The sequence below is a fragment of the Rattus norvegicus genome, chromosome 1, assembly GCF_036323735.1.
Source record: "Rattus norvegicus strain BN/NHsdMcwi chromosome 1, GRCr8, whole genome shotgun sequence".
Classification (NCBI taxonomy): domain Eukaryota; kingdom Metazoa; phylum Chordata; class Mammalia; order Rodentia; family Muridae; genus Rattus; species Rattus norvegicus.
The window spans coordinates 212,010,102-212,035,782 of record NC_086019.1 but is presented as its reverse complement, the minus strand read 5'-3'; the positions used below and the strand labels follow the sequence as shown (position 1 = coordinate 212,035,782).

The window sequence follows — 25,681 nt, the reverse complement described above, 5'->3', positions numbered from 1 at the left end:
GTTTGTGGATTTGGGGCTTAAAAACCTTGTTGAATCTTAACTCAATGTCATGGTTCAGTTCCTGAATCTGGACCATGTCCCTGGTTGACCAGTCCTGGGGTGTATGCTCAATAAACTATCCCTGTCTGAATGAGATCTGTGTTTGTGTGGTTGGTGAGGTAATTCCTGGACCCCAACAATGCCAGCCTAGGACATATACCATGTAGAGAGTATTAATACTGGGGAAACTCTGATAAAGTCAGGTGGGGCACTTTGAAGGAGCTTCCACAAACCAGCCCACTACTAGGTAGATTATCTAACTCACTGTTTCTAAAGCTCCGTTTAGGAAACTTGACCTCACAGGGAAGGAAAATGGGGCTCAAAGTCCAGTTTCAAAGTATGTAGCCAGTAGGAGACAAAGCCAGCTTTGAACTTCAGAGCACTGATGATCAACTACTACACAAACCAGATGCATTGCCACTCCCTCTCTGGTGACTATTTCTCTGTCTTCTCCAGACTTTAGGGTGACAGTCTTGCAGGAGGCCACATTTGCTGATGTGTCAAGAAGCAGATCACAGATCGGGTAGCAAACAGGATGCATGTTCTATAAGGAACCTTGTTATAAGGCCCTGGAGACCTAGGGGATTGAGCCGGTCTACTGGGCATAGCTGACGTTGGAGCCTCAAGTTAGACAGAAGAACCATCTCCTAATGCTCAAGGGTTCCATTAGTCTCTGGTCCCAGGTAGTTTTGAATCCAGCATTGAACCTACACTGAATTTGGACCATATAAAAAGAGGTCATGCCCAAGGGCCAAGGAGCACAGGAGAGGCCCATCAAGGCGGATACAAGCCATGTCTGAGTTTTCTAGACCAATTAAAGGCAGGAGGAAGGATATTCCTTGCAGATGTATGACAAAGGACAGGAGCTATGGGGAGGTGGTAAAATAGAATTTTCTAGGTCTCGGGGCTAGAGGGCACCTGTCTTTAGATAGATGGCCTCAAGTCTTCTCAAGTCTAGTATCATTCTTTATTGCTGTTAGCAGCAGAAACCTAATTACGGCTTTGCATGACACTAATTATTACTCCTTCCAGAGCTCTACTGGTAAAAAGCAGGATACTGCACAAATAACCCCATTTAAATCCAGAAAGTGCCATGGTTTTTTATGTTTTTTCTTTTCTTTCTTTTTTTTTTTTTTTTGTAATCTCCAAACCTTGTGTTGACATTCGTTCTGTGAGTTGATAGGAGATAGGTAAGGCCTGTGAGAAGTGACAGGGTTGTGTGTGTTCCTGGGGACTGAATTTCTGTGAGACTGTGCTGTATTACCTTGTTTCTCCCTCTTTTGTCTGCATGTCCTTGTCCTGCTGCCACGAGGCCCTTACCAGCGAGGCGGAGATTGGTGCCATGCTCTGAGCCTCCAGAGCTCTGAGCCAAAAGGGATTCCTCCCCTCAGAGGCTGTGGAGTCTCAGATATTTCGTTATACTAAGAGTAAACAGAATAAGAAGATGGAGTTTCCTAAGACCTGCCAACCAGCCACTACAATCTTCCTTGCCCAAACAAGCCAACCATTGTCTCACTGAGGAATAACGTAAGAGCTGATGCTGATAGCAGTGTTTTGCTTTCCATTCTTCTGGGAGAAGGCACAAAGAGCGCCTGTGACGTGTGGCCTTCTTTATTTGACTGGCTTTAGACACAGCACATGTGAGCAGATATTGAAACTGCAGGGTCTCGGTTTCAAATCCTGATTTGTCTTTTCTAGCTATATGACTGGATCATCATTTAACCTAAGGTATGGTTCCATCATGAGGAAAATACTGCTTATTTAACAAACTAATTCAAGCAAAGCTCTACAATAGTAGCTGGAACCTAGCAGACCATGTTAGTTATAGTTTTATCGCTTGCTTAACTATGTCAAGGTAGCTCTAGGGAAAAAAACCCCCAGAGTTCCTTGTTTTCATTATACTTGTTTTAGGGAACAGGGTCTCAATTTACAGCTCTGACTAGCCTGGAACTATGCAGACCAGCCTGACTTCAAATTCAAACAGCCATCTGCCTCTGCCTTCCTGGTGCTGGGATTAAGGCTTGCATTGTGATGCCTTGCATCTCTGCTATTTTTTGTTTGCTTGGTTTTGGTTTCTTGAGACTTGCAAGGTTCTTCTGGGTAGTCCTGGCTGTCCTAGAACTCACCCAGTAGATCAGGTTTGGCCTTGAACTCAGAGATCCACCTGCTTCTGCCTCCTGAGTGCTGGGATTAAAGGTGCACAATACCACTGCCCCGAGACACTCTTACCTTTTAAATAAAATCTCCCTTAAAGAATAGCAGAGGAGGCTAAGGCAGGTGGATCTCTGAGTTCAAGGCCAGCCAAGTCTACTAGAGTGAGTTTCAGGACAGCCAAAGCTACATAGAGAAATCCTGTCTCAGAAACAACAAGTGCAGAGTATCTAGCTGTGCTAAGGGAAATTGGGGGAGGGAAATTGGGGGAGGGAAATTGGGGGAGGGAAATTGGGGGAGGGAAATTGGGGGAGGGAAATTGGGGGAGGGACTGATCATTAACCAAGTCATATCTTGTGGATAAGGGACAAAAAAGATGCCCAATGGTGAAGTTGAGGACTCACAGGGTGGTGGTGGTAAAACTGGAGTTATGAACCCCTTTACTTGAAAATGATCTTGTCCCCAGCCTGCCAAAGCCATATAGTAGTTGCTCATGGTCCTGACTTGCTTCTGATTCACTGTCCCCTTGTTCACATGCATTCCCAAACTTGATGCTAGGGAAATGTGGTTGAACTGAGTAAAGAGACATTTTGGTTAATGGGTGGGGCTCAGATGGCTATGGTTTGTGTGGGTATGCCAGGTTGAAGGATTCAGGACTGTGTGGGTCTTTGGAAGAGGCAGCAGAGAACTTGATCAAGTCTGGGTGGGTCCAACCACAGCATCTCCATAAGATTTGCTTCATCCTCAAACCTGGGGATTGTGGCTTTCAATAACTGATATACACCCTGCATAATTTAGAGTTGTTTTATTTTTAAAAAAGGAATAAGAAGAAAAGAAGAAGAAGAAGAAGAAGAAGAAGAAGAAGAAGAAGAAGAAGAAGAAGAAGAAGAAGAAGAAGGAGAAGAAGAAGGAGAAGAAGAAGAAGGAGCCAAAAACCAAAAAGCCCAACCCAAGAATTCCTGGTTCTGGGTATCTGGGAGCAGCTTCGGTGTGTAGGGAAGGTGGAACCTGGAAGACAGTAGGGAACCTAGGCAGCCCTGGGAAGAACAAAAGCCCAGGTGCTGACGGGAAGCACAGCATTTTCCCAGGACTTAGTCCCTCTCTGGGGCTTGTGGCCATCCACTTCACCCAGGTGGGGGCTCAGCCCCCCCAAATGACAGGCGGGGTGCTCAGTCCCCAGAAAAAGGCAGGGTGGGCAGTACTAGAATGCCCTTGGATTCTTGTCAAAGTTACCAACCAGTTGGGAAAAGTTGTGGGTGGCCCATCAATGCCATCCCAGAAAGTGGGGTTCAGGCAACACTAGGGTGGCAGGCTCAGATGCAGACGCACCTCCATTTGGACACAGGGCTCAAGCCCGTGGGGAATAAAAGGGCCCTAATGGAGCAAGACCTGAATTCCCGGAGGCAGGCGGATCTCAGGTACCTTGGGGGATACGGGGCAGTGCTCGGATGGGCCGAGGGGGAGGATTATCCAGGACGGGTTCTGGCCTGGACCGCACACCACCGCGGCGTTTTTGCTTCCTTAACAGATAGTTTGAGTACTGCACCTCGGGCATAGCAAGCTTGAGGCAAGCCTCCGTAGTAGGGCCAGCGCCGCCGCCGCTAGGCAGATCATAGCCCATGATGTCCACTTTGCGGCTAGGCTGCCAAGGCTGCAGCTGCTTTGTGCGAATCTGGGCAGCTGGTCGCAGCACCGGCTCGTCGCCAAAGCAACGACGCAGTAGACGCTGGCGGGCCTCGCGCAGCTCGCGCGCTTCGCGCTCCACGCATGCGCGACCAGCGCGCGCCACGCGGCGCCAGAAGGTGGCGTTGAAGTGGTCGTAGAGGCCGGCATCCAGCGCGTTCCAGGTGCGCGCGGCCCTTGCCAGCGCCTCCGGGATGGTGGCCAGGCGCGATGTGGCGGCGCGCGCGTTGAGCTTGGCGTAGAGCACGTCATCTAGGTCCCAGGCCAGTAGACGCCGCAGCAGCACAAGTGACTCGTCGAAGTACTCTGCAATCATGACAAGCGAGAAGACCTCCTCCACCTGGCGGATGAGGCCCGCCAGGTAGGCCGCGTCGTCGCGAGGGCTGCGCTCATTGTCGCCTCCCAGGTCATAGGCCAGCGTGTTGTGAGCAAACATGGCGAAGTGCTCGCCTGGACGGTAGTAGGCCTCGGGTGCGCGCAGGAAGGCTTCGAGCGACGCATTGGGCACGCGCCTGAAGGCCGGGCAGTACTGGTTGTAGTAGCTGAAAAGCGACTCGAACATGGCGGCAGGTTCGCGCAGGATAGTAACGTAGATCGTGTCTGGAGGCATGAGGCGCTCGAGTTCTGCACGGTCGAAGCGCAGATGACTGGCCAGCATGTGTGGGGGCCTCGTGGCCGGGTGCACGAAGTGTGCCGAGAAGTTTCGCGGGTAGCAGAACTGGTGCTCGCAGCTAGGGTGAGGCAGGGCCACAGTGAGGTTGTGGCGTTCTGCGAAGCGGAACAGGATGTTCTGCACCGTCGTACCCGCTGTCTTGTGAGTCTTCAGGAAGGCCACGGCCATGTGCTTGGCACGGGGTGGCGATTCTCGAAGAGGCGGGCAGCTCAGAGGGAACAACTTGGGGTACCTGCAAAGCCCAGGGTGTGTGAGAGGAGTAAAAGCAAAGACACGGCTTGAATTTGGGGGACAAATGTGGTCAGTGTACAAGAGTGGGTCAGCCTGGTCTTTACTCTCATGATTGGAGAGGCCAGGTAGCCTTTAAGATGGGCTCTTCAGGGGCAGGAAAAACTTGCCCAATTTGTTAAGTACACTGGCTGCCCTTCAAGAGGATCCAGGTTCGTTTCCCCAGGCCCAACATGGCCACAATTGTATGTAACAGCAATCACAGAGGATCCAATGCCCTCTTCTGGCCTCAGATGGCACTGCATGCAATACCACTCATACACATACAGATACAGATACAGATACAGATACAGATACAGATACAGATACACATACACATACACATACACATACACATACACATACACATACACATACACATACAGGCTTTAGCGGGCAGGCATGGGAGGCAGAGCTAGGTGGATCAAGGTGAGTTCGAGATCAGCCTGGTCTCCAGAATGAGTTTCAGGCCAGCCAGAACCACACAATAGAACCCTGTTTAAAAGGGGTTGGGGGTAGGGAGATGAGCCCGGATACATACTGACCTCTTGGTATTATCTTCACCCTCATATATTTTCTTCCCATTGAGTGGGACTAGACTTACTGATGTTACTGTGCAACAGAATAAGGTAGAAATGATGAGGTGTCTCTGATTTTAGAGTGGGGAGAGGCTGCTGTTTTTCTCTCACTCTCCAGGATAATTTATATTAGAAGGAGGCAGTCCCAAAGAAACTGAGACCCGAGTCCTGTCAGCTTGCTTGAAGAACTGAAGAGTGCAAAACTACCCAAACTTTTTCAGATTCCTTTTAATCAGTCCTTCAGAAAAGACTGTACATCTGGTAGACACCTTGACTGAAAACCTGCAGAGACCTGGAATCTGGAGTTCTCAACCGAATTTGGATTCGTGACCCACAGAAATGGAAAGAGAATAAATGTTTGTTGTTTCCAGCAGCCAAGTTTTGAGGACTCTGCCTTTTAATTTTTACTTATTTAGTGTGTGTATGTACAGGTGTGCATGTCCCATAGCAAGCAGGCAGAGGTCAGAGGTCACCTTTTTAGAATTGGTTCTGTCTTTCTATGTGTTGAGGCTAAGATTCTCCTGTTTCTGTCTCTGTTGGACTGTGTCCTTCTGGCTGGTTCTCCTGTCTCCACCTCCCATTTCTCCTGAAGTGTTCTGGGATTGAGAGCTTGGAAGGATGATTGGGAACACTGACTGCCCTTCCAGAGGATCCGGGTTCAGTATGCAACATCCACATGGCAGCTCACACCTGTCTGTAACTCCAGCCCAGGCCTTCTGAGAGCCTCACGCAGACATATATGCAGGGAAACACTACTGGACATAAAATAAAAGCAAATTATAGATCAAAAGATGTTCTGGGATAAGCTAAGAGGTGGTGATTCACACTTTAATCTCAGCATTCTAGAGACAGAGGCAGGAAGTTCCAGGCCATCCTGTATATGTATGTGTATATGCATAGTGTATATGCATAGTTCCGAGACAGCTAGGACTACATAAGAAATACTTTGTTTTAGAAAAGGAAAAAGAGTTCTGGGGTTGAAATGTGAGTCATCACACCTGGTCCACCCTTGGGCTCTGTGGCTGGAGAGTACTATGACCTACTGCCAACACTTCCTTCCTTCCTTTCCTTTTTTCTTCCTTCCTTCCTTCCTTCCTTCCTTCCTTCCTTCCATCCATCCATCCATCCATCCATCCATCCTTCCTTCCTTTTTTTTTTTTTTTAAAGCGGAGTTACTCTGTAGCCCAGAAAAGCTTTCAGTAGCTATGTTGCTCAGTCTGGTTTTGAATCTGATCTTCCTTCTGAGTCCTGGACTTACAGGCATGCCTCACCGACACCTGGCTTCTCTGCTAAGTTTTAAGGTAATTTTTTTTTAGGCAGTGTCTCACTATTTAGCCCTAGCTGTCTTGGAAACTTGCTGTGTAGACCAGGCTGGACTTGAATTTAATGAGCTCTGCCTGCCTTTGCCTCCCTAGCACTGAGATTAAAAGCGCATCACCATGCCTGGCTCTGTCTGAGGTATTTTTTTTTTTTCTTTTCAAGACAGGGTTTCTGTTTGTAGCCCTGGCTGTCCTAGAGCTCGATTTGTAGACCAGGTTGTCTTCAAACTCACAGAAATCTGCCTGCCTCTGCCTCCCAAATGCTGGGATTAGAGGTGTGCATCACTACTGCCTGTCCTAAGGTTATTTTTAAATGCAGAGACATTGTAAAGGACAATGGCCCTTTGAGATCCTTGATGACCTGAGAGAATCTGGAGCCAACTCAGTCACCAAGTCTTGACTGCCTTTTTCTCGTTTCTGCTCTTTTAACTAGCTCTTTACTCTTTTAACTAGCTCTTTACTCTTTTAACTAGTTCATTACTCTTTTAACTAGTTCGTTACTCTTTTGGAGGGGGCAGGGTAACAGACTTTACAGCAACACATTTATTGTTCTTGTTACATGTTTCTCTTTGGACTCCACTCATGTATACACATTTCTGGAGGTTTTGCTTTGTGCTAGGCATTGTTTTAAACAAATATAGCCTTTATAGCATGTTCACTTCTGCTCCTAGATCCTGGAACAAGGACGTTTGGGATTACTGGTTAGCAGTCAGATCTGGACAGTCTCTGAGTTGCACCTGATTTTTCTGTCATAAGCATTAAGTGATAAGGGCAGCTCTAAGCAGCTTGATAACCCCACAAGGATTTCCTGTGTGTATCTGGTTTGGGCTCAGGATAATGTCTACACAGGCATCATTTGTAAAGCTAGCAAACCACTCTGAAGAGTATGTGAACTATTGGGGGAATTGGCACCTTGAAAGGTGCAGGGATTTGGTGAGATCACACAGGGAATCAGAACAGATGCTAATTCTCATTGCATGGTGTCCTATATCAGCATGATCAGAGGGTCACACATTTTATAGCTGAGGACATGAGCTCAGAAATGAAGTACAGCGTCCCAAGTAGTGGACTAGTGAGTCGTTTGCAAGGCTTAGGATTTAACTCAGTTGGTAAAATGCTTGCCTAGTATTCTTGAGGCAATAGGTTTGCTTCCGAGCATTTCAAAAACTTGGTGTTTGGGTGTGGTGGTGCACACCTGTGATCCCAGCACTGAGAAGGCAGAAGTGGGAGGACCAGGAGCTCCAGGACAGGCAGGTGTAGGAGTGCAGGCCTTTAGACTCAGCACTAGAGAAGCAGAAGCAATTGCTGTGAGTTTGAATCAGCCTGGTCTAAATGGTTTCAGCTTTTTGGTTGCAAAAGAGACCTTTAAAGGGGGCTACAAAGGTGGTATTGGCAGAGGTGGAGGCAGAATGTAAGTGGTGTATGCCTTTAATCCCAGCACTCAGGAAGCAGAGGTAGGCAGATCTCTGTGAGTTTAAGGCCAGTCTGGCCTACTGAGTAAGTTCCAGGACAGCCAGGGATACACAGAAAAACTATGAAAAGAAAAGGGGGGGTGGTGGTGGAGTAGGGGCTACAGAATGAGACCCTGCCTCCAAAGAGCAAAACAATCCAGGATGATGTTTGCAATTCCTTGAGGAAGCATTCAGCTGTGACGCTGAGGGAAAGACTGGGGCTAGATGCAGATCTTGGCTAACTGATTTATTTTGTGACTGAGCAAGTACTCGCCCATGGAGTCCTGCCCTTGCTTGTTGGCTCTAGAGCAACGGTTCTCAACCAGTGAGCCACAACCCTTTGGGAAACACATTATGATTTATAACTAGCAAAATCGTTATAAAGTAGCAATGAAAGTTTTATGGTTGGAGAATTGTATTAAAGGGTCTCAGTGTTAGGAAGGCTGAGAACCACCGCTCTAGAGGATGGAAAGTACTTGTGGATTACAGGAAGCCCAAAGAAGCCTTTTGGTTTCTTTGGCTTACAGTCCCTCCTGTGGGGCCATACCTCACTAAAGTCCACCACTTACCAACTGAGCTGCGACCCCTGGTGGATGAGGAGGCTTACGGTGCTGCACCCTAGCACCAATAGCAGAATTTTCCTGCGGCTCATCATCTTGGTGGATTGCTGCAGGCGCTGGAGGATAGCTGCCATGGTGGAGGGCTCACTCCTAGACTGGCCAGGGCCTTACTACCCTGGGCTTCCTTCACCAGCACTCATGGGGGGTCCTGGAGCTCTGGTAGCAGGGCCAGTGTTCCCGAAAAGCCTGACAGAACAAGGAAACAGACAGGTTTGCAATGGCCAGAGGAGAAAGAGTCCAGGCTTAACAGGACTGCTGCAAAAGAAAGGTTAAATGAGTGGGGTGAACAGGGATGCCAGAGCAGATCGGATTCCACCGCCTGTCCCTAAGACCCTGTCTCCTCACTGTCCAGATCACCTAGTCCTGGGTGGAATTACAGGTCTGGGTTGTGTCCAGCACTCACTATAACCATTCTGTTTCTTGAGCCCGTGTGTTTACCTCTCTGACTGTATCTAACTTGTCTTTGTCTCACAGCCATTTGAATCTAGCTCTACAGCAGGCTCCTCAGCACCAGCATGTGGCTCAGGACACACAAGTCCCAGTCCAAGACTTGTTATCTGACTCTGAGTCCCCTGAGAATAAACTCCTCAGAAACAGCCAAGCCCTCACCTCCTTCAGCCTCTGGTTAGTGCTACAGGCCTAATATATTATTACTAACTCCGTACACCACAGGTATTTCCCACAAGCAGATGATGACTGAGGTGCTGGACGGTGATGGCTACTTAATCATAGTCACACAGCCAGTGATAGCAGATTGGTGAACCAGATCTGCTTGCTTATTAAAAAAAATTTAGTCTCACTGTAGTAGGCCTGACTGGCCTGAAACTTGCTACATAGTCCTGGATGACCCTCAAACTCAGAGATCCACCTGCTTCTGCCTCCTTTATGCTGCGATTAAAGGTATGTTCCCCCACATCTGGCCAGATTATTCTCCTGACTCCAAAGTCCTTGTTCTTAGACTTTATGTGAGCTGTTCCTATTCAAACTGATTTTTCAAACTAGAGAAATAGCTCAGTTCTTAAGAGTACTGGCCGTGTTTTCAGAGAATCCAGGTTTGATTCCCAGCACCTACATGGTGGCCGTAACTTTTTGTAACTCTAGTTCTAGCGGATCTGACACCATCCTCTGCCCTCTGTAGGTACAAGGAATGCACACAGTGCACAGAGTGACGTGTAGGCAAAACACTCACAGACATAAAGTAATTTCAGAAAACTATCTTTCCATCCCTGCCTGGTCTGGTAATTTTGCATTCTTCTAAGCACTGAGCCCTCCGGCTTGTGTCACTGCCTTTAGGGCTTGGGACTAAATCTACCAAGGAAAGAAGTACTTGACACCTTGGATCCTTGTCTGGATCCCATCCCCAGGCATCTAAAAAGCAGGTGGCCCCATCAGCTGACCGTGCAGGTGCTTGGCCAAAGCACTGGGATAACAGCCTGGGAGGAGTGGGCAGGGGTGGCTCTAGCTTGCTCTGCTGAGAATTCCCAGCACAAGATGAGACTTCTAGGTAAGAAGAGGGAGAGAGAAGCAAGAGAAGGCCTTGATTTCTGGCCAGGCTTTCTTTCTTTGCAAGAATGTGTTGGAAGTTCAGCTTCAGCAAAGTTAGCTTCAGCAGCCATGCCTGCCCTCAGGCCATGGTGGGTCTGTCTTATTCCTGGGATGTATGTGCAGCTTCAGACTCAGCATTAGCCTTTACCCTGCTACCTCTGAAGGGAGGAGGATTTGCAACCTTAGGAGAATACGCACGGGTATGGAACTAGGACACCTGGTCCCAGGAGGGATGAGGTAACTCTGGCTCTGGACTTGGCTTCCCATTTCTCCTTTCTGTGCCCCCTCCCCGTTAATGCCAGATTACATCTAAAAAAGATGTCTTTTTTCCAATTCCCCTTATCTCTAGGTCACACCAGCCAGTAAGACATAATCATTTTGGACCCCGGAGAGCAAAGGGTCTGGTCACAGAGGGCAACCAAGGGCACAGGGGAGGAAGCCTAGGTCCTCCCCAATTTTGGGGATTTCTGAGGTAGAACAACATTAATCTTCAGCAGGAGGAAGTCAAGGTCTTAGCCCTTTCAGGACACAAAGTTTCTCTCTATCACAAGTCCTGCTCGAAGAACTAGATGGTTTCCTAAGAGAAAATTAGAGGACAAGTCTATTTCTACCTCTTAAAACTTGCTGGGGTTGGGGATTTAGCTCACTTGCCTAGCAAGTGCAAGGCCCTGGGTTCGGTCCCCAGCTCCAAAAAAAAAAAAAAAAAAAAAAAAAAAAAGAAAAAGAAAAAGAAAAAGAAAAAGAAAAGAAAAAAAAACTTGCTGAAACCAATCTATTTCTCAGAGGCATCTGACCCGGGCGGGGAGGCCAAGTGTAAGGGGAGCTACAGTGGATCTTTTCCTGGCCTCAGAGAATGAGGTTGCTGTCTTGGTTCCCCATCCATTCTACTAACAGCTTTATCCACTGCCTTCAAGGCTTGGATCTGGGAACCAGCCTGATTGTTAAGATCTGCAACGGGAACAGGTCTTGATCAGAACAGGAATTCCCTAGGCACCAGTCTCCAGGCTGGGAACATCAGGGATTTTGGCCCCTGGCAATGATAGACTGTGTATTCCTCCAGATGTAGCCTAGTTCATTCTTGCCTACAGTTCCAGGGACTGTTCTGGGACTGTGAGGACCAGTTACACTACCTTGTGACACATTCCTGGGCTTGGTTTCCCTTGCTTCTTATCTGGCTGTAGCTATGTCATTCTCAAGAGCACAGGGCAGATTTTTCTCTTCACGACAGGGATTCAGGTATTTGAAAGCAAGAATCTGTATCCTGTATGTGGGCATTCAGCGAGAAAAAACATTCCAGGTCCAGAGAGAGAGAGTAGGCAGGCCTGCATTCCCTGGGTCAGGCCATGCCTGTTGTAGAGGAGGACTTAGCAGTGAGAGCCTGGAGGAATTCCCTGGACTGGGTTTCCCTCTGGTCTTGAGGCTGAAGCAATTGGTGGCCATGCTGCTGGTACACATGTGGAGCACAGAGGCTTCACATATTCCTCCATGTGAGAGAAAGAGGTCTCTTCACCATACCCAGCAGGTCAGGATGCCAACCTTATCAGAATAGCAGTGCTAATTTTAGTCAGAATAATCTACCTCAGGCTGCTGCCCAGTTTTGTAAATTGCTCTCTTTTCTCCAGGGAACCAAAGAAGAAATAGTATTGCCAGCCAGAGATTTGAAAACTAACCCAGATGTCCACCCTACTCCCAAAAGATCTCTCCCTCTCTCTCCCCTCAGAGCCATAGGGCTGATACTGATGCCCTTGGAGGAGTTGATCCCAGGCCTGACCACTGGGACTTGTCCTCTCAGTGATGTGGAGACCTAAGCAGTCATGGGACATGGCATATCTCAGGTCACAAAGGTCCCCAAACAGAAAAGGGTAGGTAGCACAATAGAACCTAAGAGATCGAATATCTTTCCATCCCTTCTCCCTCCTGCACAAGGTTTCCCGAGTCTCCTCTCTGTCATCCCGCCCCCTACATGCTTTCATCCCTGCCTCTAAATTCTCTTCGTTCTCCTTTCTCCATCACTACCCACTCCCACCCCCACCTCTCCCCACATTCCCTCATTTTTATCCCGATCTTTTCCAGAGATCTGGTCACTATAGGGAATGGGCCGGATTCAACCCCATCCCAGCTTCCTGTGGGTACGGAGCCACCCCCTCAAGCTCTCTTGGCACAAGGCCCCCCAAGATACTCTTCTGCAACTGCCCAGGCCCCCATCCTCTTTGCAGTGCACCCTTGTTCCCTCCAGCCCCTGGTTGGCTACTGCAGTACTCACGCAGGCAGGCTCTGTCTCCGACTTGGGTCAGGGCTACCCTCCGCTCCCCCTGGGCCCCTTGTCCTGAAATCTGCTGGGTCTGAGGGTAACGGGGGCTCTGAACGCAGAATGCCGGTAGCTTGCCTCGCTGCGCCTGGATGGGATCAGGTGGCAGCGTCTGAGTCTGTCCGCTCAGCTCAGCTCAGCTCAGCTCTACCCGCCGCCCGTCCCCCATCTCACACCGGGGGCGGGGCGGGGGCGGGGGCCTGGCGGCTCAGAGGAGGGGGAAAAGGAAAAGCAGAAGAGGAGGGGGACTGCATAGCCTGCCTGCTGCTGGTGAGCGTTCTCCTGTGGTATTGGCATCTTTACATACAGGCATCTTTCCCTTGCAGTCTTGTAGAAAGAACTCAACATTGTGCTCAGCACACCTCTGTCCGTCAGAGGCGAAAAACGGAGGAGGCATGACTGGGTCCTGTTGGTCACTGGAGCTTCTTGAGGTTGGGTTAGAGGTTCAGGTGCACTTGTAGTCTCCTATATTCCTTTTTTCTTCCCCTCTACTTCCTACCTCTACTAGCCCTGCCTGGCCCCCTTCCCTTCTAGTTTGTCCTCTAGCTCTCCTGAGGCAGCACCTGTGCCTTACTAGGACTCCAGAGTTCTCACTTCTGACCAAAACTTTTGTTGGTCTGGGGTCTCTGCCAAGGCACCTTGCACTCAGAACCAGAAACTCCAGTTCTGCTTTTACTCCAGCTTGGGCTCAAGAGGCAACTTCCTCAGTTCTGCCACTTCCCAGTACCAAAATGGGCAGCTGTTTCCTTTCAATAGCTCTAATTGAAAGAGTCCTGGTGGATGTCTAATACTGGCATCCCCTAAAGCCACATTAGATGCCATGAGAGCACAGTTGATTCTAGGGCTAGCATGGAAAGGATCTTCAGGTAGGTTAGCCACCCAAAGCTGGGACTGCACTAATCCCTTCTGGTCTCACACAATAACCAGTAAGTGGGCATCATGTGAAGATCCTGACCTCAGAGGCAGGGGCGAATGGACATGTCAGCTTTTGTTTTCTCTCAGTCTTTCCCTTTGCACGGTTTGGCATTCTATCTGCATCCCAGGACAATCATGAAAACAAATCAGATCCTGTTTAGTGTGTCCTTTTCCGGCTCTAGTTGTATTTCTGACCCATCTGCTCTGTTAGCTTGCCTTAGAGACCCTGCCCTTGTCTTCCTCCTCCTGTCTGAGAACGCTGGGGCCTCCAGCCTCAGATGACCTGCTCTGGGCTCTCTGGTTACAGGGAGCAGAGACTTCCTTTGGGTTACAAATGGTTCTGTCTGAGTGAGCTGGCAAACATAAGGAAAGGCCACCATCGTTCTTTCTTTAGCACTGTCCTTTCTGGCTTTGGTTCCCTCTGCTCTCCCAGTGTAGGGTAGCGATGGTAATCCGAGGGGGAAGAGTCAAGGTTTGGATTTGGATATAAGTGAAGGGAACAAGAACCATCTCCCCTCCCACCCCTGCCTCCAATGCTGTACTTTCTTCTGTCTCTCAAACCTCACCTTTCCTGTATCCCCCTCCCCCTTTCCCAATTACTTCTCCCTTGGGGACAGCTGGTGAAACGGAGGTGGCTAGGAAAAGATCTGAAGTGTGTGGGTGGGAAATGAGGCCATTTGTGTTCCTTTCTCTTATTCACCACACACAAAACCAAACAGGCTGTCATTGAGAGAGGCAGGACTGGGGGGGAAGGAGACAAGATTAATTGGTGGGTGTTGGGCAGGCAAGGTCATGGTGTCTTGCCCTAAGAAAGGTCCTGAGTTGTTTTTTTGTTTGTTTGTTTGTTTTTGTTTTTTGTTTTTGTTTTTGCTCGTTTTTTTTTTTCTACAAGAATATAAAGTCCCCAGGTTAGATCTGATCCCCCACCCCAATCATTTATTAGTTGTCCACTGGATGCTAGATACTTCAAAATAGAAGAAGATCAAGCTCCAGATTCTGTTTGGGGAAACTGAGGTGGGAATAAAGGGTGAGAAAAACTTAAAAATGAATCAAAGGCAATAGATTGACTGGCAGCAGTAATATCAGTTCTCAAGAACCCGAGGCAGGACTGCCAAGAGTAGGAGGTTAGCTTGGGCTGGAATTTGTTCCAGGACAGTCTGAGCTACATGAATCTTGATCTTCCACTCCATGAAATGGGGCATGGTAGCATACATCTGTAGTCTTCAAAGGATCAGAAGTTCTAAGGTTGCCTGGGCCACATGAGAACACACTTGTCTTAAATAACAAAAACCTTGGGGCTTGAGAAATGGTGTTAAGAGCACTTGTTGCTTCTGCATAGGACCTGGGTTCGACCCACAAACATGTGTAACTCCAGTTCCAGATCTTAACTCTCTTCTGACCTCTACAGATACCAGGCATGCAAGTGGTGCATATACATACACATAAAATACCTGAAAGGTGGAAAATATATTATGAACGTTCCTAGAAAGGGAAAGGAAGCATTTGACAGAGAAGACATTTATTTATTTAAGTCTTTCTTGAAGGTGGAAAGGGGGATTTTTTTTTTTTTTTTTTTTTTTTTTTTTTTTTTTTTTTTAGTAGCGCCCTCTCCCAGGTCATCAGCTGGAACTCAGCCTGGCGGGTCCGTTCCTCTACCGGCTGCGATCCCCTTTCAGCCCATTCAAGCACGCCTGGGCGGGAGTGAGCAGACAAACAATCAGACACTGTTTTATCAGAGCCATCGGCTCCAACCTCCCATTGCGGGCGCCGGAAAGCAATCTCTATGAATTCCTGGGAGAAATAAGCATTCAGGTCTTCATCATTGAAGGGTGTCAGAACCGAAGACTTAGTGTGTGTTTGGGCGGGAGAGAAGAAAGCATCCGCTCTGGGGAGGGGAGTTTCTTAGAGGACAGGCAGCGGATGTACTACTACTGCTGCGTACAGGATGCGTTCAGCCTCTAGGTGCTGCATCCGCAGACTACAACTCCCAGAAGGCCTTGCAGCCTTCGTCGGTGGCGAATCCTATCTCCTGGGTAAGGGAAGGGGTGTGTATTTGGACCAAGTTCTCTCCAATCACCGCAGGACGTGGCAGATGCGCTGCCGGAAGTTTCTGGAAGTAGGCCCGGCGGCTGACCTGAGCTTCCGTGTTAGTCGCGCGCCTTCTTGTGGCTAAGATGGCGGCGGAGCATCCTGAACCTCCCAAAGGAGAATTGCAGTTGCCACCGCCTCCCCCTCCAGGCCACTATGGGGCCTGGGCTGCCCAGGAGCTTCAGGCCAAATTGGCAGAGATAGGAGCGCCGATCCAGGGTGAGGCGAATGGGCAGTCAAGAGGAGGGCTGCGTGGGCTTGTGGCGGAGTGGAGCTTGGTTACCCAGGAGATCCACGGGCGGGGGGCGGAGACAGGCCGGTGGGGCCTGACCTCGCCAAGTTGGCCTGCTCCGGGTGATGCTCACCCCTTGATTCTGTGTTTCGTCCCATAGGGAGTCGCGAGGAGCTAGTAGAGCGGCTGCAGACCTACACCCGCCAGGTGAGTGTTGAGGCATGAGTTCAGGGTGGGTCTAACTTTTCCTGGAGGCCTTTAAGACTCCTCACGGGTGGGTCTTCGTTTCTTTTACTATTTTGCTTGTTCTTTGAGATAGGGTTTCTCTGTGTAGAGAAACCTGGCTGCCCTAGAATACTCTATAGACCAGGCTGGCCTCAAACTTAGAGATCCTTCTGCGTTTGCCTTCCAAGTGCTTGGACTAAAGACCTCCACCACGCCCGTCTGGGTCTTCCTTTTTTGGGTACTTCAATGCAGCAAGTTGGCGCTTGACCATTTTGTCAGTTCTTGCTTTTGCTTTATTGTAATTACTTCTACTCCTGTACCTTTTTTCAGGTTCCAGTCCAATCTCTGGCAAGTGGGCACTGAGTAAATTTTGTTAAGTAAATAAATGGAAGAGGAGGTCATGTAACAGAATAGTTCCTCTTAGTCTGACCTGGAGTTCTCTTTTCTCTTGTAGACTGGCATTGTGCTGAATCGACCAGTTTTGAGAGGAGAGGATGGGGACAAAGCTGCTCCTCCTCCGATGTCAGCACAGGTAAGAGTTTGTTTAGAGGGTCTTTGCTGCCCAGGGTAACTGTTCTCCCATGTGTTGTGCTGGAGGTAGAGCTAGCAGGTAGGACAGTAAGTTAAGGGTGAAGTCTAAGGAGACAAAGTTGGGACCTCTTTACTTCTCACTTAGTGCCACTACTGCTTCAATCCCCAGTGTCCACTCCTCCAAATTTGACTTAGCATTCAAGATTCAAATAGAGTATCTAGAAATCTTACTTGATCCTTTCCCAGCTGCAAGTAGTCATGCTCTTTACTCTCGGGCATAGCTTCCAAACTTATTCATTGAGACCTTGAAGGATAATGCCCTGATTTGATTATATACTTCCTTCATTTAGCAACCCTTTGATGTTCTGTGCCTTGGAACATTGGTTTCTATTTTTTTAAATACTTATTTTTATGTATATGAGTGTTTTGTCTGAATTTGAGTTTTGTCTGCATGTCTGTCTGTGCATCACATGCAGGGGGCCATAGCAAGGCGTTGGGTCATCCTGGGGCTGCAGTTACAGACAGTTGTGAACTTTCATCAGGGTGTTGAACCCTGATATGATAGAAGAACAGCTCTTAAGTGCTTGGCCATCGATCCAGCCCTAATTCCTATTTAAGTCCTTTCTGAAGCAAGTATTTGGTTCTCTTCCTCTAAAGTTGTGGCTTTGACTTGGAGTTTATTTGTGTGTGTGTGTGTGTGTGTCTGTGTGTGTCTCTGTGTGTGTCTTGAATGCAAAATGTATTATGTATGCTCCTGATTCTTTTCAGAGGAGCCAATAGCTTTGATCAGTGAGCTAAAGTCAGCATCTCTTGATTCTTGTATGGTGCATTTTCTTGAGTCCTACCTACATCGTTAGACTTTGAATTCTAGTGCCTGACTCTTTTGCTAGGTCCCCAGCAAATGCTTATAAACGGAATAAGTGCTTTCTAGTTCACAGCTGTCTTTTTTTCCCCATAGCTCTCTGGGATTCCTATGCCGCCGCCACCTTTGGGACTCCCCCCTCTACAGCCTCCTCCACCACCTCCACCACCTCCACCAGGCCTTGGCCTTGGCTTTCCTATGGCTCACCCACCAAATCTGGGGCCCCCACCACCTCTTCGAGTGGGTGAGCCTGTGGCACTGTCAGAAGAAGAGCGGCTGAAGCTGGCCCAGCAGCAGGCAGCTTTACTGATGCAGCAAGAGGAACGCGCCAAACAGGTAGGGCGGGTGGAGGCCTGTACCTGGGCCATATTAGATCCCTAATGGGGAAATGGAGCTTCAGAAAGCTAGACCCGGAGGCCAAGCCTTTTAGGAAGGTCTTGATTGAAGACTAGAACATAGGTATAGGTTAGAAGAGACTCCCAGGAAGCCAGTATTTTGGCAGTTTGGCCTGGGCTGTATTGTTGCTGGTATGAGTTTTCTTTCTTTCTTTCTTTTTTTTTTTTTTTTTTCTTCTTTTTTTTTTTTTTTAAGCAGGAAGATTATTGAAGGAGCATGAACTCTTGGGGTACTAGAAGAGGGTAATATTTCTCTCTCTGACTTGACATCAGGGTCCATCCAGAGGATAGCATCCAAACCAAGATGCTTCTTTCAGATTTGCTTTGGAGGCTGCCTGATAACCAGATAGGTTCTAGTGCGTCCATCTGTTCTGTAGTCAGGTGTGAGCACATTATATCCCCTGCTTTTGGATGGTCTATAAACTAAAAATGACTTTTTTTTCAAATTTTGGAGGTTTGTTATTAAAAAGGAAAGCAAAGCTCAAATACTAAGTATGTTATGTTGCAGAACTCCTGTGATGATAGCACATGTGATTTTACTCTGTGTCCATTACAGAGAGTACTTTATGATTACTGCTAGTTTTATGTGCATTTTTAGGTGGTTTGTGGAGAATGCTGGCACATATAGTCATTTGAGTTGGATTTAAACCGAGACAGGTACAGATTGAGGGATGATGTAAGGGATTCCTTTTCGGTGTCAGCTTTACTCAGTGGGTAACTCAGGAATATTAGAGAGTAAGCCTTAGCAGCTGGGTGGGTGGTGGTGAGAGAGGCCTTTCATCCTAGCACTTGGAAGGCAGAGGTAGTTAGACCTCTGAGTTCAAGGCCAGCCTGGTCTACAGAGCAAGTTTCAGGACAGCCAGAGCTACACAGAGAAACCGTGTCTAGAACAATCAAAAGAAAGAAAAGGAAAGAAAGCATTAAAAACAAGTGTGGAAACATAGATGAAGTACTAGTTTTGTTTAGGTTGTGGCCAATCTTAAGGGGTAACTGTAAGGAAATATCTCATGATTCTTTCTAAATAGTTTGATCTTTGTCATGTAAAAACTCTTTGAAAAGTAGAGGGTGGTGTTTAGTTAACAGTGAATTCTCTTCCAGAAACCAGAAACTTGCTAGGTTTTTTCTTACTTGGTTTTAGGCATTTTCCATCATGATACGAGGTTTCTAGTTGTATTAGTAACATGCAAACATGGGCGTGGAGAAGATGACAACCTCAGGGTCCCTGATTATTATTCTTTGAAGGAACGCATTTGTCAGGGCTCTGTGCCAAATTCTTTTCAAACTGAGTTCGCACTTCTTTCTTGTAGGCAGCCGTATTAATGGAGCAGGAACGGCAGCAGGAAATTGCCAAGATGGGCACTGCAGTCCCTAGGCCTCCTCAGGATATGGGGCAGCTGGGGGTCCGTACTCCTCTGGGGCCTCGAGGTAAGACCCTGGAATGGTAGGGCAGAGCAAAGATGTCATTCTTAAAACGTTTCCTTTATCTGAGCGTAGTGGCAGAGGGCAAAGGTCATCCTAGAGTATATAGTAATTCAAACATGGGCTACTTGAAACCTTTTCTTCTTTCTTTCTTTTTTTTGTTGTTGTTTGTCTTTGTTTTTCAAGAGAGGGTTTCCCTGGCTGTTCTGGAACTTATTTGATGGCCAGGCTGGCCTCAAACTCAGAGATCTACCTGCCTCTGCTTGCTGAGTTCTGAGACTAAAGGCACACACTGCCATCTCCTGACTTGAAAACCTATTTTAGATAAACTAAAACCAAACTGGGCATGGTGAATATACCTTTATTTCCAGAACTTGGGAGGCAGGCAGATCTCTGTGAGTTCAAGGCCAGCCTAGCCTATAAAGCAAGTTTCAGGACATCCAGTGTGATTATACAAAGAAACCTTGTCTTGAAAAAAATCTTAGAAAAGACCCAGGGGCTAGAGAGATGGTTCAGTGGTTAAGAACACTTATTGCTCTTCAAGAAGACACAAGTTTGGTTCCCAGTGTCCATATTAGATGGCTTACTAGTGTAACTGCAGCCAGAGGGGACCCAGGACTTTCTTCTGCCTTTCAAGGATCCTCTAACCAGGCATGCATATGGTGCACATACCTCCATGAAGACAAAAACCCGTTGTAACCATAAAAAGCTACTTGCTGAGCTCGATAGTACATACCTGAAGGAGCCAGAGGCAGGCTGATTTCTGTGATGTTGGGTCCAATTTGATTTACAAAACAAGTTCTAAGCCAGCCTGAGCTGCATAGTGAGACCCTGTCTCCAAAACAAAAACTAAACCAAAAACCAAATGATTACTTGTAAGAGTCAGCCGTGATGGTGCACATCCGTAACTTGTAATCCTAGTAGTCAGGAGGCTGAAGAAGAAGGGTCATGAGTTTGAGCAGCATGAACGTTTGTCACAAGAACAAAGGAAGAGCTGGAGAGATGGCTCAGCTGATAAGAGCACTTCCTAAGCTTGCACAGTGCCCAGGTTCAGTTCCCAGGGCCCTCATGCTGGTTTATGTTAATACCTTTGTGTTTAGGAGTCTAATCCTCCCTTTAGACCTGAAGGCATCAGTCATGCATGTCGTATATGTATGTGCAGACAAACACATAAAAATAAACACATTAAAATAAAAGTTTAAAAACAAAATGCAAAAGAAGAGCCTGGAGAGATGTCTCATAATTAAGAGCACCTGCTAGTCTTGCAGAGGAACTGAATTTTCCCTACCATGCACTTCGGGTGGCTCATAACTACTGTTAACTCCAACTTCAGGGGATCTGACTTGCTGTTATGGCTTCTGTGGCTACAACACACATGGAATATGAGAGAAGAGAAAAATAAATCTAGAAGAAGAAAACCTTAACTATAACAAGTATATGGCAGCTCATGAATTTACATATGTGGTGTGTTCGTGCAGCCAGCCTGTGAGCCCAACCCAGAACATTGCCAGCAGCCCAGAAGTACTCTACCCTTTCATCACCTTGGCGACTATTCTGACATTGGACTTCTTTTTTCTTCACACAGTAGCTGCTCCAGTAGGCCCTGTGGTTCCCACACCTACTGTTTTGCCCATGGGGGCACCTGTTCCTCGCCCTCGGGGTCCCCCGCCACCCCCTGGAGATGAGAACAGAGAGGTGAGAGATTGCTGACATCTTCCTTTGGTCATAGAGGTGGTTTAGAGGGGGCTGCCTTAGGATCGTAGGGAGGTCTGTAAAGTGGGGCTGGGTTAAATTCTTGGGCACAGGTAGGAGCCACGCTTAACTAATGTGAGTTTTTAGGTTAGGGACTTGAGATGTTTTGGGCAGAATTCTGAGGGGTGCAGAACCTCGTATGTTTTATGTGTCACCACTCCGCCACCTTTCCAATGTAAGAGCTGGAATTGGAGGAAGGCATTGGGTCTCAGCCCTTCTGACTGGGTGTTTCTGGCAGATGGATGATCCTTCTGTGGGCCCCAAGATCCCCCAGGCTTTGGAAAAGATTCTGCAGCTGAAGGAGAGCCGTCAGGAAGAGATGAACTCCCAGCAGGGTGAGTGCTGCTGTGCCTGATGCTGCAACACAGGGCTGAACCATGGTGGTGTGTGGGTGCTGGGCCCACAACCTGACACCCTTGCCCCTCCCTGAGAAGACCGTGGAGAGCAGATACTTTGTAGTGAGGGAGATACTGGGCGGTACAGCATGCTCTTGTTGTCCCAGCACTTGGCAGGTAGATGTAGGATCAGAACCAAGTCATCCTTGGTTCCATAGTAAGTTTGAGACTGGCCTGGTTACTGTTAGGGTTGATTGCCATTTCTTCTGTAACAGAGGAAGAAGAAATGGAGACAGACACTCGCTCATCTCTGGGACAGTCAGCATCAGAGACTGAGGAGGACACTGTGTCTACATCCAAAAAAGAGGTGTGTGATGAAGCTTGCCTGGGAGGAGCCTGCCAGTTTCCTCCTGGGCGTCTTGGATGGCTTCCAATTCTAAGTATTGTGGGTGCGTTTACATCTAAGTACAGAAGTAGTGGGGCAGGGATGGGACGCAGATTCTCTGACTTCGGTAGTTTTCCTGTCTTGATAGAAAAACCGGAAGCGTCGGAACCGAAAGAAGAAGAAAAAGCCACAGCGGGTGCGGGCAGCCTCGTCAGAGAGCTCCGGGGACCGAGAGAAAGACTCAGCTCGGTCCCGAGGCTCTGACTCTCCTGCTGCTGATGTGGAGATTGAGTATGTGACTGAAGAGCCTGAAATCTACGAGCCCAACTTCATCTTCTTCAAGAGGATTTTTGAGGCTTTCAAGGTACAAAGGGTGGTGTGCTCTTGCGTGGCCAAGCTTGCTGGGTGTGGGATGGGTTGAGATAAGCCTGGGGGATATTGCTTGAATACAGGAGTCAGAAATGGAGGTGTCTCAAGAATGGAATTTCCACATGGTCTGTCTCCTCAGCTAACTGATGATGTGAAAAAGGAAAAGGAAAAGGAGCCAGAGAAGCTTGACAAGATGGAGAACTCTGCAGTCCCCAAGAAGAAGGGCTTTGAGGAGGAGCACAAAGACAGTGACGATGACAGCAGTGACGACGAACAGGTCAGACTCCTCAGTGGGAGAGAGATGCAGGGCACAGGTAGTGAAGTGTAAGGGCTTCCGTGGCATAAGCATTGCCATGGCTGAGCAGTTTGGTTTCCACCCGATGCCCACCTAAGAGGGTAGTCATCTCTCTTCTAGGAGAAGAAGCCGGAAGCCCCTAAGCTGTCCAAGAAGAAGCTGCGCCGGATGAACCGCTTCACCGTGGCAGAGCTGAAGCAGGTTAGACCTGGGAGATGCAGCTGGCGCGGGCCTGCTGGGACTTGGCCCCACCCCGTTGAGAGATTTCATGAGGCAGGCTTGGTACAGGGCTCATTTGAGAAGGAGAACACAGCTCTAACCAAGAGGTGGGTTTTCTACAAACAGACTGACTGCTCTGTGCTTTTCAGCTGGTGGCCCGACCTGATGTTGTTGAGATGCATGACGTGACAGCACAGGACCCTAAGCTTTTGGTTCACCTCAAGGCCACCCGGAACTCTGTCCCTGTGCCACGCCACTGGTGTTTTAAGCGCAAGTACCTTCAAGGCAAACGAGGCATTGAGAAACCCCCCTTTGAGCTGCCAGACTTCATCAAACGCACAGGCATTCAGGAGATGCGAGAGGCCCTGCAGGAGAAGGTGAGGCAAGGCTGGGGTACAACCTGAGTTCGGCTCCCCACACCCTTTGTAACAGCCTGCCTCAGAACTGGACTGCCCACTTGTTACAGGTCTAATTAGCCTTTTTTCAGTTTAGAAGTCAGCACTGTGTGATGACCTCGGGTCTGTTTAGAGTGTTACTCCTTTGTCATGTTGAGGTTCTGGTCCTGAATAGCAGTTTTCTTTCTCTCTTTTGCCCGGCTGCTGTTTTTTGATTCACTTGTAGCTAGAGGTGCAAATGATGCTTGTCTTATTTAGGGTTACTAATTCTGTGATGAAATACCATGAGAGGAAAGGGTTTTTTTTTTTTTTTTTCCTTTTGTTTTTTTTCGGAGCTGGGGACCGAACCCAGGGCCTTGCGATTGCTAGGCAAGCGCTCTACCACTGAGCCAAATCCCCAACCCCGAGAGGAAAGGGTTTAATTTTACTCACAGTTCCATATAGTAGTTCGTCATCAAAAGCAGTGCAGGCAGGAACCTGGAGGCAGGAGCTAATGCAAAGGCCATGGAGAGGTGCTGCTTACTGGCTTGCTCCTCCTGGCTTGCTCAGCCTGCTTTCTGAGAGAACCCAGGACCAGGGATGCCCCACCCAAAATGATTACACCTTTCCCATCAGTCACTAATTAAGAAAATGCACTACAGCAGCAGCTCTCAACCTGCAGGTTGAGGCCCCTTTTTGGGCAATCAACTTTCAGAGGAGTGGCCTAAGACCATCAGAAAACACAGATATTTACATTATGATTCACAACAGTAGCAAAATTAAGTTATGAAGCAGCAACAAAATAATTTTATGGCTGGGTCACCACAACTTGAGAGCTGTTTTGAGGGTCGCAGCTTTAGGAAGGTTGTGTGCCAGTTCTTATGGAGGCATTTTCTTAATCGAGGTTCCTTCCTCTCAGATGACTTTAGCTTGTGTTTGGTTGAGATAAAACTATCTAGTACAATGGGTGTGTAAATCTTTAAGTCTTGAATGTTTAAAATAAATATGTGGAGTACTAGTTGTCTGTGATTAAAACAAATTGAGAAGTGTCTTCCATTGAGCCCGCAGTCCTCTAGTCCTCTCTTTCTATTCAGTTTGTATTTATTGTCATGGATGTGTGTGGCTTGCCTGTGTTCATGTCACTGTGCATGTGCATACCTGGTGCCTGCTGAGGTCACAGGAGGGTCTCAGAAACCTGGAACTGGGGTTAGGAATTGTGATGCTGTCGTGTCGGTGCTGGCAGCTCACATTACAAGCAGCAGGTGCTTGTACACCAGTGAGGCAGCTCCAGCCTGACCCAGGCCTCTCTTGATCACACAGTTAAGAAGAGCCCTTACTGACACGGAAAGCTGAGTCTGCCTTCCTACAGGAAGTCTGTGTGTTCAGCCTAGGCTGTGTCATTCGAATTTTGGTGCTGGTGTTGAGCTCTGGAACTTTGTGGTGCTAAGCTGCCTTTTCAGAGTGAGATAAATGAGGTTCCCTTGAATTGGAGCCAGATCCTCTACTAAAGACTTGACTAATACCCCCAGTAATTCATCTCTTCTGCCATTTTTACAGGAAGAACAGAAGACCATGAAGTCAAAAATGAGAGAGAAGGTTCGGCCGAAGATGGGGAAGATTGACATTGACTACCAGAAGTTACACGATGCCTTCTTCAAGTGGCAGACCAAGCCGAAGCTCACCATCCATGGGGACCTTTATTACGAGGTTCGGGAAAGCGGCTGGGAAGGGGAGGTCAAGGCTGAGTCTCAATGTTGACTTTGGTCAGAGTCTGTTTCAAAGCTGGTACCGTGATCCCCAGCCTAAAAATTGTTCCTTCCTGCCATTTGTTGAGATAGGATGTACTGGATTTGTTTGTTTTCCAAACAAGTTTTTTCTCCTGAAAAAGTTCAACCCAAGCATAGGGACAGGATGACCAAGTGGCCGTTGTTATTCAGAAACATTTTGTTTTAAGTTGGAGAAAAGGTTTTACCTTTTTCCCCTGATCTTACTCGCCATGGCATCAGTTGCTGTTTTGCTGACAGTCATCCTGTCCAGTGACCTCGCTTTACCGGGAGTGAGCTCTTGCTCTATTCCGCCTGTTCTCACAGTGCGTGCGTTAATGGCCCCAGAGAGTCTGGTCTTCTTCCTTTTCTTATTCTACCCAGAGTCTAAGTGGGAACCAGACAACCCTCATGGGACTCTGTATCTGATAGAGATCAGGACGCTTGTCTGTTCTTATGTCCTCATGCCACTGAGCTCTCAGTATGTCTGGAAGCCCCAATAGAGCAAGCTGTGCTTTTTCTTCAGGGGAAGGAGTTTGAGACACGGCTGAAGGAGAAGAAGCCTGGAGATTTGTCTGATGAGCTAAGGATTTCTTTAGGGATGCCAGTAGGACCTGTAAGTGTTGGCTAAGGGGCTGGGAAAGCTGGAGAGGGCGAGACTGAGCAGAAAGGAGAGGTAGGGGAGGTAATGTCCTGTTTTGTTTTCCTATAGAATGCCCACAAAGTTCCTCCTCCGTGGCTGATTGCCATGCAGCGATACGGGCCACCGCCATCCTACCCAAACCTGAAAATCCCTGGACTGAACTCACCTATCCCTGAGGTGAGTGGTGAGCTCGGTTTCCTTCTTGGCTGAGTCTTTTTTTTTTTTTTTTTTTGGTCCAGGTGTGT

The 25,681-nt window shown here is 48.0% G+C and overlaps 2 protein-coding genes across 5 annotated transcripts in view; one reads left to right on the top strand and one right to left on the bottom strand.

The window, feature by feature from the left end:
* The window catches only part of Sf3b2 (splicing factor 3b, subunit 2), a 40,910-nt gene that overhangs the window by 4,904 nt on the left and 10,325 nt on the right, over positions 1 to 25,681 (top strand). For 2 of the 4 annotated variants that reach the window (XM_063286842.1, NM_001106326.1), the window contains 15 exons: positions 15,670 to 15,856; positions 16,030 to 16,076; positions 16,549 to 16,626; positions 17,584 to 17,823; positions 19,190 to 19,307; positions 20,887 to 20,996; positions 21,292 to 21,388; positions 21,664 to 21,755; positions 21,922 to 22,137; positions 22,282 to 22,419; positions 22,558 to 22,638; positions 22,806 to 23,033; positions 24,588 to 24,737; positions 25,320 to 25,409; positions 25,506 to 25,613. In XM_063286842.1, coding sequence (XP_063142912.1) covers positions 15,724 to 15,856; positions 16,030 to 16,076; positions 16,549 to 16,626; positions 17,584 to 17,823; positions 19,190 to 19,307; positions 20,887 to 20,996; positions 21,292 to 21,388; positions 21,664 to 21,755; positions 21,922 to 22,137; positions 22,282 to 22,419; positions 22,558 to 22,638; positions 22,806 to 23,033; positions 24,588 to 24,737; positions 25,320 to 25,409; positions 25,506 to 25,613 — 1,926 coding nt within the window. In that variant the 5' untranslated portion in view covers positions 15,670 to 15,723. Of the gene's footprint in view, positions 1 to 12,833; positions 12,905 to 15,631; positions 15,857 to 16,029; positions 16,077 to 16,548; positions 16,627 to 17,583; positions 17,824 to 19,189; positions 19,308 to 20,886; positions 20,997 to 21,291; positions 21,389 to 21,663; positions 21,756 to 21,921; positions 22,138 to 22,281; positions 22,420 to 22,557; positions 22,639 to 22,805; positions 23,034 to 24,587; positions 24,738 to 25,319; positions 25,410 to 25,505; positions 25,614 to 25,681 lie in introns of those variants that run through there. The other 2 variants (XM_063286841.1, XM_008760105.4) reach the window with 2 other exon arrangements.
* Positions 2,981 to 12,794, bottom strand: Gal3st3 (galactose-3-O-sulfotransferase 3). Its single transcript, NM_001024290.2, has 3 exons — positions 12,590 to 12,794; positions 8,731 to 8,967; positions 2,981 to 4,778 (listed from the first exon to the last, which is right to left on the bottom strand). The coding sequence occupies exons 2-3, from the start codon at positions 8,853 to 8,855 to the stop codon at positions 3,605 to 3,607; spliced, it is 1,299 nt and encodes a 432-aa protein (NP_001019461.1). The 5' UTR covers positions 8,856 to 8,967; positions 12,590 to 12,794; the 3' UTR covers positions 2,981 to 3,604.